The sequence below is a fragment of the Orbicella faveolata genome, unplaced genomic scaffold (genome assembly GCF_042242905.1).
Source record: "Orbicella faveolata isolate gen_17 unplaced genomic scaffold, um_ofav_v1 contig_34, whole genome shotgun sequence".
Classification (NCBI taxonomy): Eukaryota; Metazoa; Cnidaria; class Anthozoa; order Scleractinia; family Merulinidae; genus Orbicella; species Orbicella faveolata.
The window spans coordinates 29031072-29049523 of record NW_028301563.1 but is presented as its reverse complement, the minus strand read 5'-3'; the positions used below and the strand labels follow the sequence as shown (position 1 = coordinate 29049523).

The 18452-nt window shown below is 41.0% G+C and overlaps 3 protein-coding genes across 3 annotated transcripts; 2 read left to right on the top strand and 1 right to left on the bottom strand.

The window, feature by feature from the left end:
• Nucleotides 1-1803: 1803 nt before the first annotated feature.
• LOC149105673 (uncharacterized) lies at nucleotides 1804-8673 on the top strand. The gene is made up of 4 exons (XM_089271837.1): nucleotides 1804-2044; nucleotides 3541-3603; nucleotides 6597-6899; nucleotides 8004-8673. The coding sequence occupies exons 1-4, from the start codon at nucleotides 1895-1897 to the stop codon at nucleotides 8115-8117; spliced, it is 630 nt and encodes a 209-aa protein (XP_089127963.1). The 5' UTR covers nucleotides 1804-1894; the 3' UTR covers nucleotides 8118-8673.
• A 1306-nt stretch (nucleotides 8674-9979) lies between these two features.
• On the top strand, nucleotides 9980-10988 carry LOC149105672 (BTB and MATH domain-containing protein 38-like). The gene has a single exon (XM_089271835.1). It carries the CDS (start codon nucleotides 10149-10151, stop codon nucleotides 10848-10850), a length of 702 nt encoding a protein of 233 aa, XP_089127961.1. The 5' UTR covers nucleotides 9980-10148; the 3' UTR covers nucleotides 10851-10988.
• Nucleotides 10989-12385: 1397 nt separating this feature from the next.
• Nucleotides 12386-17944, bottom strand: LOC149105671 (translation initiation factor eIF2B subunit delta-like). Its single transcript, XM_089271842.1, has 7 exons — nucleotides 17826-17944; nucleotides 17111-17213; nucleotides 16683-16742; nucleotides 15607-15748; nucleotides 14786-14871; nucleotides 13670-13850; nucleotides 12386-12949 (listed from the first exon to the last, which is right to left on the bottom strand). Exons 1-7 carry the CDS (start codon nucleotides 17921-17923, stop codon nucleotides 12744-12746), a joined length of 876 nt encoding a protein of 291 aa, XP_089127968.1. The 5' UTR covers nucleotides 17924-17944; the 3' UTR covers nucleotides 12386-12743.
• Between the last annotated feature and the right edge of the window lie 508 nt (nucleotides 17945-18452).

Below are 18452 nucleotides of genomic sequence, written 5' to 3'. Positions count from 1 at the left end.
GTATCCGCAGTTATTGCTAATCTCTACATGGAGATATTTGAAGAACAAGCAATAGAGTCCGCACCTTGCAAGCCTAAGATCTGGAAACGCTACGTAGATGATACTTTCACCATCGCGGATCGGGATAGAGTTGATGTCTTCCTGCAGCACCTGAACAGTCAACAACCATCAATCCGTTTCACCATGGAGATCGAGAACAACAGCAAGATCGCCTTTCTCGACACGTCAGTTTACAGAGAACCTGATGGCCGCCTTACCACCAGTGTCTACAGGAAACCAACACATACTGACCAGTACCTAGCGTATGATTCACACCACCCTCAGTCACTAAAGCGCGGTATTGTGAAGTGTCTGTACGACCGGGCTAAACGTCTCGTGACCAAACCATCAGTAATCGCTGGAGAGAAGAAACATCTGTCATCTGTACTTGTTTCTAACGGATATCCCTCCTCTTTTGTACAGAAGATCACAAAGGCACGAACAACCCCAAGAAGAGAGCCTGTCGCGGAATTTAAATCCACCGCCGTTTTACCTTATGTCCAAGGAGTTTCCGAGTCTCTCCGCCGCTGCCTAGAACAACAAGGCATTCGCACCGTCTTTAAGTCCGACACGACACTTTGGTCACACTTAGTGCGACCAAAGGACACCGTCAACCCGGCTAAACAAGATGGTGTTGTCTACAGGATTCCCTGTGAGTGCGGCAAAGTCTACATCGGGGAAACAGGGAGATCTATACAGGAGAGGATCAAAGAACGCGACAGTGATAAACGACTCGCCCGTACCCAGACCTCCGCCGTTTCTGAACACACCCACGAGACCGGCCACTATCCTATCTGGAATGAGGTCAAGTTTATTGATCGAGATCCTCACTGGTACACACGTAGGGTCAAGGAAGCTATTCACATAAGACTTCACCCTAATAACATCAACAGGGATAGTGGAATTGAAATTCCTGAAGCATGGATACCCACGATCAAGAAACACAACAACAGGAGAACGGTACAACAGCAGACCACTGAGGGAACAGCTACTGGCCGGAACAATGGAACAATAGGAGGATCGAAATGCACCAATCACAGCCGACCTTTGTGATATAAATGATACCGTGCAATCAGTCGACCTTATCGCCTGAAGAAGACTAGCAGTAAGCAGTCGAAACGTCGCGATCTACATCTCAAGTGACTACATCATGAGACAAACGATAATACACTTCATTATTAGATAATTTTTGGTACGCGTAACTTATGACAACTGATAAAGACATGTAAAGAGAAACCAGAAAAGTTCTTGACAGGTTATTTACATGGTGATCATGTTGCGTTTTTGGTAGTTATTCTATCTTCTTCTTTTCTTTTTATTTCAAGTAGAATTTTGATGTTTTCGTCCACTAAATGGTATTCTGTAAATCGGACTGACGAATCAAACTGAGGTTTTGGCGACTCATATTAAACAGACGACATCATTTTCGTATGCGAAATTCTTCCGTTGTCACGTCACGTATCGTTTGTTTATGTTTCCGGGGAGAGAGGTATTGTTGGAGTGTTCCGTAGGGGTGTGCCACAAGGCTTTCTAAATCCTGATTTAAACACCTCGAAATCGCGAATCGTATTGACAGCGTATTGCATATGATCAGTTTGGCGGTGTTTTCGTACGTTCTCAGGGTGAATGCATGCGCAGACCAGAAGGCAACCCAAATCCAATGTACAGGAAGATGTATGACTCATTTTAGAAGAAAGCTGCTCCAGAGCTTTACATACCCTACCCCCCCCCCCCCCGGAACAGCTTAATCAGGCAAACACGCAATATTGAGTAGACCCGTGTTATAGGGTTCGATTTGAATTTACTTTAAATAGAGTTCTGTAGCTATATTTCTTTCACCTCGCCGAGCTTTAAAATGGAGCATAACAAGCAATTGTTGAGAGTCATCTCGATCGCTCAGATTATCATGAGCACCATCTTTTTTGTGCTTGGCATGGCGGATAGGTATGAAGTCCCCTTGATATACACCAGCTACTTGTTTGCGCCATGTTGGATAGCTGCTCTCGTAAGTACACTAAGATGTGAAGGTCGGGCTCTTGTCCCTCGTTCAGCGTTGTCTTAATGTTATCTTAAAAGAGACTGTGCTAGGACGCTTATAATTAGGTCTCGATTAACGTTAGTAGAATTCTTCGTGTAAACTGGATTGGGCATTCCTCATAACGAACAAATGGTTACAGGTCATCTCTGCGTGTTTATAATTCTAAGCAGTCCACGTTTAACAGCAATGGAAAGAGTGATCCATCACGCACAATTTATTGTTTATCTTTGTGTTAGAGGAGAAGGTAGCTATTTCTACTTCCCTGAGTTTTTGTACGCAGTTAACACGGAAATTAAACCTGACATCTTTTTCGCTTGAAGCAACGTGAGCACGCAGGCCATAGAGAAGAAAGAGGAAAAGAAATGCTAAATATATTCATCACAAATTGCACCTAGTTTATTAAATTAAATGTTCTCGCTTGAAACATAGCAAGTTGAGATTAGTCAGAACGTGTCTATAGTAGAATTACTTGTGTAAACAAACCTTGCCTTCACTATGGATAACTGCCGACGAGGAAGTGAAATGTATATCACGTCGTAGTAACGCTTGACTGCGGCCTAATAGCAACATTGGGGAGCTCAAGCAATGACGACGGCGACGCCAAGGCCTAGGACGACGGCTGGAGAAACATAAATTTATCTCTTACCTTTGAAATTCGCAATAATCTAGAACTATTCAGTTAGGACCAGTTTGCCGAGCATTCTAAAACCCTACTCAAACTAAAGATGTAACGCCAGCGATCAATTCCAGAAGTAAATACGAAAAATTAGCCATTGTGGATCACGTTCTTCAAAATGCATAGAACTCAGCATTTCACGTTGTTGTTGTGCAGAAGACGGCTATGAAATCTACAAAAATTTATAACGCTCGTGCACAGCCATCGTTCTGCTCATTAAACGTTATGTTTGGTGGCTTCCTCGTTGCCGTTGTGGTTTGGTTAACCTCCCTTTTAGGGGAAACTGGGTTTGGGCATAAAAAAATTAATCTCACCCAAGCCTTACATAAATAAACGTTGTCTGACCGTTCAGGATATCGATTCTCGACTCGTTTCGTGCTTAAATTCTCGTGCATGTCGAGCAGGCTTAGTACACGCGCAGACCGAAGACTTCGGAGACTGATAAACGACCCTCAAAGTAGACAAAAAACATTCGGCTTACAATAATCAGTAGACTTTTCAACTTTGCGTACGTTAACTGTAGTGTGTACTAACGCTATACTGTAGGGTGACGATTAAAACTCAATAATGATAACGAACCACGGCGAAATAACAAAACTGCAGTACCGAGGTTCGACCTTGTACGGAATAGTAAGCAAAATGAAACCTGTGCCTCAAAGAAAAGAGGCGCCCAGCGCGTGGGGAGACCTTTAAGCAAGCACTAACTCATTTAGACAATTATTATTTTATATTCTATTTTTATCACTTCGATTTTTTTTTGTTTTGTTTTGTTTTGTTTTGGTCCAAGGTGTTACCAGCTGGTTTGATGGGATCGATTTTGGTCAACAAGGCAAGTCCCTCCTCGACTTTGGTAAGGCAGAAATTGAAAATCCTGATTCACTCGCATACATAAAACGGTACAAATGTTTTATCTACTTTAATATCTCGAAATATCGCTCTTTTCTCGAGATACAAAAACAACCAGTTTTTCTGGCAACTTATTTACTGTACTCTGGCACTCGGCCAAAACATGGAAAATAAACCTAATGGTTCATTATGTGCTCTGTCTGTTGCGTAGTGATTATTTTGTGTAAAATAATAGCGGAGCTGGGCCGCTAAGCGGAGCCCCATAACTATAGGAACAGAACCACGCGCATGCATAGAACAAGAAAACCATACAACTCTTTTTTATGGTCAACATGGCTAGCGGTATGGATCACGGTTGCTTGAGACCTTCGACGAACACGACGTCATGCAATATAGCGGCCATACTCCAGCTAATATGGAGTTTAAGAAACCCCGACGACGACGCCGAGGACAACGTCGGTTAAAAAAATGAATTTATATTTTACCCACGAATCTCGCGATACTCGAAAGACATTAACCGTCGTGGTTCATGTTCTCCAGACAGCGCAAAATTTAGTCATTTCGCCTTGCTGTTTTGCAGAGGACGGCAAAGAAATGTACCGAGAATTATAACGCACGTGCACAGCCATTCTACTGCTCATTAATTCTTTTGTTCAGCGACGTTGCCGTTGCCGTTGCCGTTGCCGTCGTGGTATTCTTAAATTCCCATTAGCAGGTCGACCAAGGCATGCAGCTTTCATATTGGATAAATTTGATATTGAGCATCCATGCTATGGTCAATTAACAAGGTATCCGCTGACTAGTATCACGTGACCATATCGTGGGCTCAGGTTTAGGCCTAATGAAGGTTACTTATTTTTTTAAATTGACCGCTGATCAGATACTGGTTTTCAATGAGATTGCAGGCTTAAGCCAGGTTAATTTATTTTAATTAGGAGCTGCGCTTTTAGGCTTGGATAAATCTATATATTATAGCTGAAAGGAAACCAAAATCGAAGTTGATCGTATGAAAGTAAACGAAGTAATAATAATAATAAAGTACAAAATGAAGAATATGGCCAAGCAAAAACGACTGAATACCCTTGTCATCATCGCTCATTGCAATATTGCATTGATATGGGGCAGCGGAAAGAAGTAAGTTTTCCAAAACTAAAAAGAAAAAATGCTCAGAAAACCTCAGGGAAAGGTGGCCTTCTAACTTCAAAGAGGTATTTTCTGAAAAAAAAAAAAAAAAAAAAAAAAAACTTTATGGGACAGTTTTGGTGCCACGTTAAAGGACTTCGCACTCTAATTTCAATTATGAGCTTTTCCAGGTCACATGCCACAATAGTACAATAAGTGTTTAAAAGTGGTGTTCATTATAAATACGATAACATATTAATGAACGGTTCGAGAAGCATGGAATTAAGTTCATCCTGACCATAAGCAAGTTTTCCAGGGGACAAATCTCAGAAAAGTGTTTTGAAGGGCTTTTTAAAAAAGTTCACTAATATTGACTAGAAAAAGTTTACTAATATTGACTAATATTAACTATCTTAACTGAATAACAGGGAAAGCATTTGATAAATTGCCGATTTTAGAAATTTACGACCTAGGTAATCGTGTCCTACACCAATTTGGAAAATTTGACAACATTCCGTTGAATTTCAATGGAGATATCGTGTTTGAAATATTGGTGATCCGTCTCTTTGGTCGTTTTGAGAAATAATTAAGTAATGGTAATGGAACTTCGTGTCGTCCAATTCGGTCTGTTATCATACTCGTGATAAACAAATCGATTTTGTTATCACTCGTATGATTACAGACCGAATTGGACGACACGAAGTCCAATTACCAGTTAATCATAAAAATTACAATTTCCGAGAAAAGAAGAATAGCCAAGTTATGAAAGAAAGGGAAAATTTGCATTAAAAGGCTGCCAAAGGAGGCATAAACTGCTCAAGGTTGTGACTGGTTGATTTAAACTACAACTTTGAATGTGATTGGCTTATTCAACTGTCCGATAACAAACTGCCAATGAGAACTTGGCAAGTGAATTAGTAGGAAATAAGGGCTTTTTAAACCAGTCAGAAGAGAGCCCCGATTAGCCCAGCGAACAAGGGGGGGGGGGAGCAGACGCAGGGGGTAGGGCTTGTGTCGAAAGGTTTTACTTAAATTTTCCATTGAATACCGGAATACGCCGCACCTGTCATAGAAAATTTAACCAAGTATAAGGGGCGTATAAGGTGGTACAGGAATCAATGTTCAGGACCATGATGCAAAATTCTTATAAGTACACATCTCTTCAGCTTTCCTGTAAAGAATAATTAAAATCTAGTAAATTGAATCCATTTTGAGAAATAATTACGTAATGGACGTACCTATGGACGTCCCTATGGACTGTAAACAGCCGTTGCTATAGGAGTTGCTATGTTAAAATATGGCCACCAGCGCGCAGATTCGTTGCTTTAAACGTAAATCAAGGAGTAATTCGAGCAAAGTCGTTTCAAAATACGTTTTGCAAATGGTTAGGGATGTTGAATCTTCATGTTTCGAGAAAACGTTTTTAGGAAAAAAAGAATTGTACGTGGATGTAAAAGACCACCTTAATCAAAACCATTTTCTTCCAGATTTTAATGCCGAGCACCATAACTATAGGAACAACACCACATGCGTACACCCTACGACGATGACGTCGCACAAAATGGCGGCTTTACTTCAGCTAAAAGGTCGACCGAGTCATGCAGCTAACCTTCGTTATGGTTTGCTGATCAATCGCCGCATGCCAAAACACGGTATCCGCTGACCAGTATCCCTTGACCGTATCGCGGACACAAGTTAAGCGCTCATAAAGGTCACCTGTTTTTTTTAAGTTGATCGCTGCCAAGGTATCACCGGCTCAAGCCAAGATAAGTTAAGTCAATCAGGAGCTCCGCTTTTGGGCTTGGCTAAATCTATATATTATGGCCTTGTTCGTGGGGTTTACTCTGAAGTCGCCTTGATTTTAATTCTTTTCAGATTAACGCCGTGAGCTCCGTGAGCATGACAAGCGTCATAGTATCAGGCATAACAGCGTATCGATATAAATGGGCTGTGGGCAGTGTACTGGTCGCTAACCTATACTCTGCGAGTACGTATCTGGAAGTCACTAACTTTGCCAGCAAGGACGTGGCTCTTAAACTCACCGACCAGGAAAAGACTGTGGTAGCAATAAGCTCATTGGTTGCGATATTTTCGACCATTGAGGTTGCCCTCGCCGTTTGTGCTGCTTGGATCAGTGATTCTCTCTACCAGCCCCCCCAAGAGAATCAAGTCAGTCAGGTATGTGATGTATCTCATTGACTGTGTTGGCCACTGTATTCTCTATCAGTTAGTAATAGTAATTGGACCGAGTGGAGTACAGTTCGGGAAGTAATCGCCCAAGTAATTTCAAAATCGGACTAGCTTGAAGCGCGAGGCCGATTTGAAATTACGAGCACGATTTCTCTCTGAATTGTATTCCACTCGGTCCAATTACTAATTAATCATATTTATAAAAATTTGGAAATTAAAAAAAAGGCTTGGGAAACTTCTTTTCAACGAAAAAGTCAGTAGTGCTTCCCATACATTTTACTAATTGTAGGAAATATTAAGAAGGACCCACTAAAGCGCACGTAATCGACGTGAGTCACGTAGGTATCAAATTACAGGTATCCACTGTAATTGGACACCAACGTGAACGCACGCCGATTACGTGAGAAATAGGCGCGCGGAGAACCAGTTAGGATCGATAATTTTGTTATAGGTACGATTAATAATGGTAATGGACTGAGTGGAGTCCAATTCAGTCTGTAATCAGACGAGTGATTAACAAAATCGGACGACCGCGAAGCTGGAGTGCGATTTGTTAATCACGAGTATGACTACAGACTGAATTGGACGACACGATGTCCCGTTACCAATTAATCATAGCCATTACAATTTTCCACAAAAGTAAAATTTTCCTTTGAAAATGAGCTTTTAATAGTGATTGTTATAGCGGAGACTTCTCCTCCACAATTTTACAAAGTCAGTCTCTTGAATTGGTTGCTATAGAGATTGTAATCAATGTTGTGGTTGGTGGATTAAGTGGAGAGGTCCTAAATGATTGGCTGATGTAACAGTCCGATTACAGGTGTCCGAATATAGTCAACTGTCCAATTACACTGTCCGATTACAACTTTGCAGATTAATTAGAGCCACATACAGCAGTTTATGCAACAATCACATCGGAGGAAATTGTAATCGTTATGATTAATCAATCAATCAATCAATCAATCAATCAATCAATCAAATCGTTATATTTCACGGCCGTATTCTTTTTTTCCAATTCATATGCTAACCGTGATTTGCGTGGCTCAACATAAAGCTGTCGAAACATAACTTTTCTTTTTATTGAACTTTCAGGCAGAAAATGTGTATACCCAGTTTGAAGCCGGATATTTGCCATTGCAGCCGATCTATGCAGCAGCCCAGCCGGTGGTTGCTATTCCACCACGCAGCTACAATGCCCTTCAGTAAATGTCTTGCTTGCTTTTTCACAGTTATTATGGAAAGTAACTGTTGCCTTCTTAGTGAAGCCGTTAGTCATCGTAAAACTCAGAAATTGGTAAAAGTACCAACATGCTATATGCCACTCAGGATTTACGCCCTACACCCCACCTTCCCTTCCCCCGCAATTGAAGCCCTACACCCCATCCGTCCCCCTTCGCCCGCTCAAAATGCAAAGAGCCCTTCTATATTAAGCCGCTCAGAAAATAATCTCTTGTATTTGAAGTTATATTTGGGAATTGCCGTTACAAAGAAACTTAACCAAAATCATTGTAAACGTCATTGTCTGGTAGATAGGTGTAAAAATCACTGTAGCCTTGGCACGTAAGATTTTTACGCAGTTTAAGGTTTCTTTCGAATTAACGACAGTACTCAACCAAGGCATAGGGTATAAACTACTGTTAGTATTAACTACGATATTTGCTCGGTATGTGCAAATATACTATGATATACAAATATACTTTAATATACTATGATATTTGCATGGTATGTGCATATTCCATTGTCAATAAAGTTTGATATCGCTTGCTGTTCGATCAGTTTGGCATGTTCAGGGGGATTTCAAACTGACGCCCCAATATAATATTTTGCGATTTGCTGAAATGAGGAGCCCTCTGCTAAGATAAAGTTTCTCCAACATTTTGCAGTTATAAACCCGACTGATTTTCAAACGTAAATGTCCCTACTTTAATTAGCCACTCGGAATGTAGTCCCCCCCCCCCCCGGGAATCTGAGATTATTCTCGGAATTTAACGGTAGGCTTGTTTATGTCATAGCAGTTGCATGTGGAAAATAGGAACAGATTTACAGGGAAAGCTCCTACCCCTCCACCCACCCCTCTCGTCCCCGTCTCTCTTTCTCTCTCTTAGCATCACCTTTCCGCGAGGCGTAACAGAAATCCACGGGGCAACTATCAGCCAATAGTTCCTCGAAAGAAACACTCCGTTGTTTAAAGAGACAGTGAGTAGCGTAGCCCGCAATCAGAGAACGGCATACGTGATAGAACGCTACTAGATTTATAGTAAAACTCGATAGAAACACGGAGAACATGTTTTCTATTTCTTTAATAAAATGAGCATTCAATATTACGGTCGAGAACTTTTGTGGGGATCGAGGAAAGATTGACGAGGTACGCGAAAATTAAATAAACCTAGTCAATCTCTTAAGAGCTGGCGATTGAGTAAAAGGAAACTTACTATAGTTAACGTTTCTACCAGGTTTGATTTTTATCGGCGTGCTATTGTGATGTGTCGCGAGACGTTATACAATTCATCGGGCCACCCTTTGACGTTAGCGAAAGAATAGGCCTACATTTTCAAATAAATTAGCGGTTCTTCGCTATCAGAACCTCGGGCAAGTTGTGCGGCTAGAAACGATGAATCGCTTGTCATTAACCCGAAACTATTGCCTAAAAAATATTTAAATGTGATCAAACATCTGGGATGGTTTTCAAAATGAGGAAACTTCGCGGATGTTGAAGCGCGTTGAACTGAAAAGGAGTGGAACACATACTTCAAAAAAAGCTTGGTCGATTAAAACGGCTGGGACTTAAGGCATAACTATGCTTAAAGGACTATCTGACTTAACCGAAAAAAAAAAAAAGATCAGTAAATACGAACTTTAAAATACCCATTGGTGAGTGAACGTTGAAGACGCCAAAATTAATTATGCCCTTGTGCCGGTATACACAAAAACAGACGCACATGCACAATGGGTTATATGAATTCAAATCAATACTTCACAGACCGTTACATGTAGTAATGGTACTCGGCCAAGGCTGAATTCCAAAATAAAAGTTATTGTTTTATTACCGGGATAAAAGATATTGCGTTTATTTCATACAAAAGAAAGTTGCTCAAAATGCGAGCTATTGTTTCGCGAGCCAATGAAAACGCTAACATGTGAGCAAGTGAATACGGATGCAAATTAGATAACCGAACCAAAACATCAACAAAAGCCGGCTCGATCAAATCGTGGAAGCAACGCTCATTTTGGTTTTTAATGGAACAGGAAACAGTCATCGAAGGAGATCATTTGCTACGATTCACGGATCTACCCCGTGATGCGATGATAAAAGAAAACATTTTCCACGCAACTGATTTCTCCAAGCCATGGGCCTCAAACGATGTGATATTTGTAGTCGAGGAACAAAGGTTTTATGTTCATCAGTGGATCTTAACATGGTGGTCTCCGGTATTCGATAAAATGTTCTCGTCGAACTTCGCTGAAAAGACAAAAACAGAAATCCCTCTTCCAGGCAAGAAAAGCGTTGAGTTTCAAGAATTGATGTTGATGGTTTACTCTCTCGCTGAGAGACCAATGACAATCGAGAATTGTTTCCTCTTGTTGAAGCTTGCTGACGAATATCAAATGGAGTTTCTTCTTCAGAAGTGTGAGGACTTTCTGGTGGCTGCTTCTGATTCCATCTACGCTGGTCGTTTGAGCATCCACGAATTTTCCCCCGATTTTTCACCACAGCCATCCAAACCCGAGAAGGAACAAGTTTTAGCCTTGATAATAATTGCGCAGGAATATAAACTGGACAAGCTTTTATCGGATTGCTTACACGAGGCTCGTTATTTCAGCCTGACAGAACTCAAAAAGGAATATAAAGAGTTGTGCGATCTGCTTGAGCCCGTTAATTATTGTCGAATTCTTGAAGGGATCATAGAGCGAATGGAAGACAGATTCTGTGTGTTTTGATAACCTTGCCTTAATTCAACGCGATTTTGTTAAGGAAAATTGCATATCCTTTCAACTTCATTCAAATTTCTACCACAAAAATTCGCACCAAGATTGGGCAAATCTTACTATGACAATTTTCTTCCCTTTTGTTTCCTTTTTTTTTTACAGGGATTAGTGTACACTGCTTTGACATCAACGCTACTTTCTTGAGAATGCACTGTAGCGCTGGCGACTAACACAGATAGCTTGATCTTGATTTCTTGTTGAGTTTAATCATTCAGTACTTGCTCTGTTTCAGTGGACCTTGATCAGTTGCTGTTTGGTTCAACTCGAGAGGACTCATTGTCGCTTAAGAAGAAATTTAAGGCCCCGTCCAAACTATACCGGTGAAATTTGATTACGGCGTGTTTACTCTGAAAACGCCTCAAATGTTTTCCGTCCACACTACGCCGGAGGAATTTGAAAACGCAACAATCACTGGTCATTTTGGAATTGTGTTTGAGGAAAACTCATAATGTCATCGTTTTCGCAAAGCTCCGTTTTCAAACTGTTTTCCATCCACACTAAAACGCATAGCCGGCGTTTTCAAATTCCTTCGGTTTGCAAAGCGTTTTTGTAAAGCTCCGTTTTCGTGACGGATTAGTGTGGACGGTAGGCCTAACCGTACAAATAACGCTGCGTTTCAAATTTCTCCGGCGGTAGTATGGACGGAGTCTTAGAAAACCAAAGTCGAGCAATTTGACTGCGGTAAATCAATATAACTTTTTTTATCATTAAGGCTAAGAGTGACCTCATTACTTTTAACAAAGGACTTCAAGGTATTGTGATCTGTCAGTTTGTTTAAAATACTTAACGACAAAAAGATCACAAGGGTTTATTGGTAGCGCAGCAATGTACGCTAAGATCTCTGCCCAGTCAAGAAATCGAGGTTTCAGTTCGCCGTGAACTTTATCATTGGCATGAAGTGGATAAAACGTGTATTTAACGTTTTATATTCAGTGAATCGTGATGTAATCCGTCCTCTTCGTCACCTCGAACAGCCTAAACCTATCTTTACCCTTTGCTACTTCAACATTGAAAGAATTTAAAAAATAACAATTACTTGAAACATGATAGAAGGATACTAAAGATCCCTATTTAGGTAGATAATTATGATAATTCTTCGGTTTTTTTTTTTTCCAAATTTACATTTTTAAATACACCTGGTTAGCGTGGAACCACGAAATGTTTTTTTTTTCCACGTTACGGAAGGCACGCTTGTCGTACACGTTCGGACTGTCGGTATCTGCAGTTGCAACAATCTGGTATTTTCCCGACCGCTAATCAAGACGGACGCGGGCTTTGGGTACAAGATATTCTTTTTGAAGTGCGTATAATAATTTTTGATTAGCTACAGAACGGAGTTTTTCGTAGTTCAAGATCACTCGACGGCTACTCTCTCGTTACATTTCTGTCATCTTGTTTCTAGTATGATACTCTTATGGGTAGGGCAGTTATTTCACGGTAAGTTTGATTTCACGGGATAACCGAACTATTATTTAAATAAACAAATGTGCCGTTTTTTAAATGTATTATTTAAGACGTTAATATAATTTTGTTGTAATTCTATTACACGTGTGAAATTTACATTTTTAACGTAAGGTTCAAGATTACACCCAGCTAGCACCTCCGAATTCAGTGCTAAATCGAGCAAGTACGTCCCCAAGGAGAATTGCCCTAAGGAAAGACCCGAACAGTTTCCGACTTAAATAGACCAATGAGATGAAGGTACGACCTCTCCCCGACAGATGCAACGTCAGCTCGCCGTCACGAAGATGTGTCGTGGTACTTAGCGATGTTTCTCTTGTAAATCGCGGGCTCAGTCGTGTTCAAACTGAGAGGGATACGTTATGTAAGATGAATTGTTATATTCTACTGCTGCTCAGGATTCTGCACTCTTAGTACCACTGGCACAGATGTACAGGGAATCATTCCTACTTCAGTAATCACCATGGAGACGAAATGGGGTGGAGTGACGTCATACACGAGGTTCAGTAAGTGAAGGGAATTGACGTCACGCCAGTCAGACAGAACATCCGGGCTTTCTCTGGTCAGCGGTACTAAGTCATCTGGGTCGCCTGGAGAAAAGATCGTTAAGTCCCGGATTTTAAAATACATCTCTCACCTTGATCGCGTCTAAGACTATGACGTCACGACAGCACTGGCTTGTCTATTGCCTGACGTGTATTTACGCGCCGGTGGAAAATTTGCGCGCTGTAACAGGGAAAATTCCTTTCCCAGGAGAGAAACTAACAGACTGGGAATGAAGGCAATTTTAGAAAGTTTACGATAAGACATGGATGTGAATTAACAAGACAATAAGATTATCAGGAGAGCTCGGTCTTGGGACTCAATTTGCGGGTTAACTTCTGTTGAGCTTATACCAGAATTCAACAAGGTTTCTGATTAGATCAAGTGACCCATTCCATAGAAACTTCTGGATGAGATAATGATCCTTCGCAGGGTTACCTCCCAACATTTCTGGGCAAGTTGCTCCGACAATTCTCTGGGACCTATTTATAATCCTAGGTGGAGACAGGCCCCTCTTGCCCAAGAACACAACACAATAGGGCTTGAATGAGGACCACTCGATACGCAGGCCAGCAGTACACTAACCGTTAACATCGGTGCATATGAAGGTGCATATCGCAGGGGCAAAATAATGAACTGCACCCAAAAAGTAGACAGAGATATGCTCCAGTGAAATGTCCCGTCGAATGTATCGACCTTTAGACCACCGCTTCTCCAAAAGTTTCGTGAAGGGGAAGCCTAGTGTCGTAAATTTACTATTTTCTTACTCAGTTCGTTGGAAACAAAAGAGTCAGTCTGAACTCTGTCGCAGAACTTGTACGTCTCACAACAGACCAACACCGGAACGTTAGAGGCCTGGGCCATCATAGCCACCATGGACGAGCCAACACGTGACTTGACGTAACCATTGGCGAGCAGGGCGTGGGCACCAAGGAACACTTTTGATACCTAGAAAGGAACAGGTAAAGACAAAATTAACATTGCATGTCATGCTAACATGCTCACATGACAATTTCCATCTTTATTATATGACTGAGAAAATTACTTCATTGTGATTGACTGAGAGCAAGCCAATTTATCGTTAATTCTTAATTTGTACTGCAGTGTAAATTAGCGCACGCGCGTTCGCAATTTTCTCAGTCATATAATAACTGAGTAATCGTATGAAAGCTCAAGCAATTAAGGATTTATACGTCTTATAATACTCGTGATATTTGAAAATTCTATCAAATTTTACTAGCCTAGAGGCTCGTGCAATTTTGAGAGAATTTTCAAATATCATGCGTAATGTAAATCCTTAAATTGCATTCATATGATTACCTATACATATGATCTTATTGCTCCAAAATATGAAAAGCAAAAAATACGATGAACACAAACCGTGCAAAACAGACGAAATTATTGGCTATGTTTAGGAATCCTTTTAGTCGCGGAGGCAGCTAATTCGCAAAGAAATGTAAAGGGACTCTCTACATAACGTTAAAAGATAATTTAAAAACTTTCGTTTTTCGTCAATCGCTTTCAAGACCCGCTTCATTTGCCATCTATCTGATACAAATTGTTCATCTTGCTAGATAAAATAATACGACAACAAAGCGGATAGCTACTCAAAAATAAATTGCAATGTTTAGAGAGGAAGTCACATCAGCCTTAGCTGGTTTTCATGCAGTTCCTTTGTCCTGGTCGAGTTGGAATTTGAAAATGTTGGTTTTTGTGGAGGGAAGAAAACCGGAGTACCCGGAGAAAAATTTTCGGAGCAAGGCGAGAACCAACCACAAACTCAACCCACATATGGGCACCAGGCCGGAATCGAACCCGGGTCACATTGGTGGGAGGCAACCGTTCTCGCCACTGTGACATTCCTGGTTCCCAAATACACCAACCTCTTTGATGACGTAAGAAATAGCGCTGATCAACACATATGAACATCTTATCCCGTGTTTCACCAATCTTCGTAGACACTCCCGACCTGTTGAAGACAAAGATTTTAAACAACTTAACAATTTGAGTATCAGAACAATATTTTAATTTCCTATTACCGTACCCAAATTCACAATAGCCAATCAAAAGCAATGTATCCTGTCGTGATATCTTGCGATATCAACTCACTGGCTTGGTATGGCTAGACCACGAGTAGTAACCCCTTTTTCGCTTAGTGCCTTAGTCCGTCGAGCGTGACCGTAAATAAGCCTCGAGAGGAAAAACTGCCCACGCGAAATCCTGGGAGCGTAAGAAGTGCCCACCAGGATTTCGCGACGACAAACTAAGCGAACGAGGAACTATCCGTAGTCAAGGTATGGCTGGATTTGTGGCCGAATTTAGGTGCGGTTAATACGTAATCATACCTTTTCATGATCAGTTTGTTACGCGTCGTTGGCATATCAGGTTCGTTTGGTTTCGCATTGGGTATTTTGGTTCGACAAGACTCGCCAAAATACGAACCATGACTAGACCAAGCTCGCTTGATATACCGCTGAATTGCACAGAAAAGGCACAATTAGGTTTAAATAAGGAAAGAGCCCACGAGTGTGAACGGATCATTTGGCGGGAAACGCCAAAACCTGTCGTAATAGTCGTCACGAGACGAAATGTCCGAAGCTTGACCGAAGGCTCTCGGAGAACACCGAGAATTGCCGAAGATGCTTAAAATTAGCTTCCACTGGTTAATTAAGGCTGTACTGCGACGAAAAAAAGCACAACTTACCTTCAAACTTTGGTCTGGAGTCAACAACAACCACTCTGAATTTCTTGCCGGCATTGTAGGCATCTTTCAAAATTTTCAAAACTAAGGAGGAGCTAGAGAGTAGAAAGTAAAAAGTAAAACGCAAAAATTGAGAATGAGCTACCTGACAAGCAAATTATTAAGGCGGAGAAATTTGAAAACGCTTTTACTTCTACCGTTAGGCCTACCGTCCACACTAATCCGTCACGAAAAACGGAGTTTTTCGAAAACGCTTTTCAAATCGGAGGAATTTCAAAACACCGACTTTTCGTTTTGGTATGAACGGAAAACATTGTGAAAGCAGAGATTTTCTAAAACGATGGCGTTACGATAATCATGTGACTTCTCTAACAGAGTTTTCCTCAAACACAAATCCAAAATGACCAGTGATTGAAGCATTGTCAAATTCTTCCGGCGTAGTGTAGACGGAAAACCTTTGATACGTTTTCAGAGTGAAACCTTCGTTTTCAAATTTCTCCCGCAGAGCGTGGACGGGGCCTGAAGATCGTGAGACCAAAACCAAAGTAATCACTCTAGCCAATCACAAAGGACGCAGACAATACAATGAACCAATCAAAACACCAAGAAAATACATTTAGCTGACGCGCGAATGCGAATTACTTTCGACATTAAAGTGAAAAAAAAAATTGTTCAAATGTTGTTTATAGTGATCAATGCGCTTAGCTACACCTAGCTAGTTCTCAGGCATCTACTTAAACTGACAGAAACAAATATATCAATTGAACATAATATATAGGGTTAAAAATCCCAGCTGGCGGGAAACAGACCAGATGGCTATTTACAAGCATGACCGAGGAGTTGAACTAGGGCCTACCGAGAAACAAATCCGGCTTCGCGGTCAGAGCGGGAATTAAAAACGCGACCTCCGGATTTCAAGTCGGCGCCCTAACCACTCCACCACACTACCTCTAAATCGCTTCAACACAAATCTCTGTAGAGCTCCGTCAAAAGTATGTAACATTTGCAGTCCAATTTCAGTCCTTTATTGAGCGTCAAAGAGATGAGGGCGTAAAGGGAAATATTCTGTTCTTTTGTGCTTCTTTTAGAAGAGTTTCCTTGATAAACTTGTCGATGCTCTGTATAAGATTCCTCTTAGCCTGGAAAGAATAAAAAAAATCTGTTGAGGAACTACATGTACACGTACGTGGAAATGTACACTGCGAGCAGTCTTCCCCTTGCTACTAATAAGTTATATATAGTTACAATAATTTTGGAAATACGGAGCGGAACAGGGGGACATCCCCTCCCTCCCCCCACCTGCCCCCCACCGGTAACCAATTCCGACACTTTTACACACCCGGCCGCTTTGATCACAAGCAAATAGCGCTGCGCCTACTTAACATTTTCCTCCTGCTATTTGAGTTCAATTTGAAAACCCTGAACTGAACAAAGCTTGACATTTCCTCTCCCCATCACCCAATAAACCCCACAAGCTTATGTGTAACTGTTACAAACATAAACTAACCCGATCCTCAGCCATGTCAGGTGGTGTGTGAGTGATCTGCAGCTTTAGATATTTAATGGCATTGCCCATACTAACAGACAGAGGCCGACATTGAGTCAAAAAACTGAAAACAAAAATAAAAACAAAACAAAACAGATTTGAAGAAAATGTGACAAACACATTTATTTATCTACACGGCAAAAGATGTCCTCACTTCTCTCAGTTTTGTCACTGAGTCACAGGCGACCTGTGGAGTCAGGCCTTACAGACGTAGTATAATTCAGAAGTTGAAACAAAATGTTTCAATATATTGTTGATTTTAGTTGCATCAATTTGTGGAAATGTATCATTCTGTGACATAAAAAGTACTACCCCGCTAGGATGCATAACTCTATTCAACATTCATATACTACCATCGTTTTTGTATCACTTAAATCTGTAAAAGTTTTCACATAACTAGTTATAATTTAGTGAATTCAGTGTAGAAAAGTTCAAAGTAGAAAAAATGTGTCCTTAAAATTGAACACCTACAGGTCTGCATAATGTAACAAACTGCAAAAAACATCCATAACATTTGACCTGCCTGTTCCACAAGATCTTTTGACATTTTTTAACTTGTATTTAAAAATAAAAGCATGGTGTGAGTTCCAAGTTCATTTAGTCAAAGAACATTTGAATGAAAAAAGAGAGAAGTTATGTGCTGCACAACTGTCAGCGACAAATTTGCATCCTTTACCTAATATTTGGTTTAATCTTTGCATCAAGGTCTCTGCAAAGCTCCTTCTGAGGTGGAGTGACATAATCTGCAATCAACTGCACAGAGCAAGACATCATTGAAATCAATGTTTTTGTAACACCCCATTACCCTATGTTCAGCCCCTGGTTCAGATACCTTTCACTGGTTATTCTAAGTTCTACCTGTTTACTGTGCATTTTGCTTACAGTGGATTATGAGAATTTAGTGTTACGTATATCAACAGCGAAAAATGAAAATGACTGTACAACAGTCATGCGGAGGTGTGTTGGCCTCAATTGGTTAGAGCGCTCGACTCTGGATCAAGCGGTCCGGGTTTGAGCCCTAGCCAGGGACATTGTGTTGTGTTCTTGGGCAAGACGCTCTACTCTCACAATACATGCACCTATCCTCACCCAGGTGTATAAAAAGGTACCAACAAATGTAATGCTGGGGGGTAACCCTGCAATGGATTAGCATCCCATCCAGGGGGAAGTAGAAAGACGCCTAGTCACTCCTTGCTACAGAGAGCGGGATAAGCCTGGTAGACCACTTGGCTCATATACTCAGCTAAGCACCAACTATTTGCATGATATCATACACAATGCACACATACTAACGATATTGCAT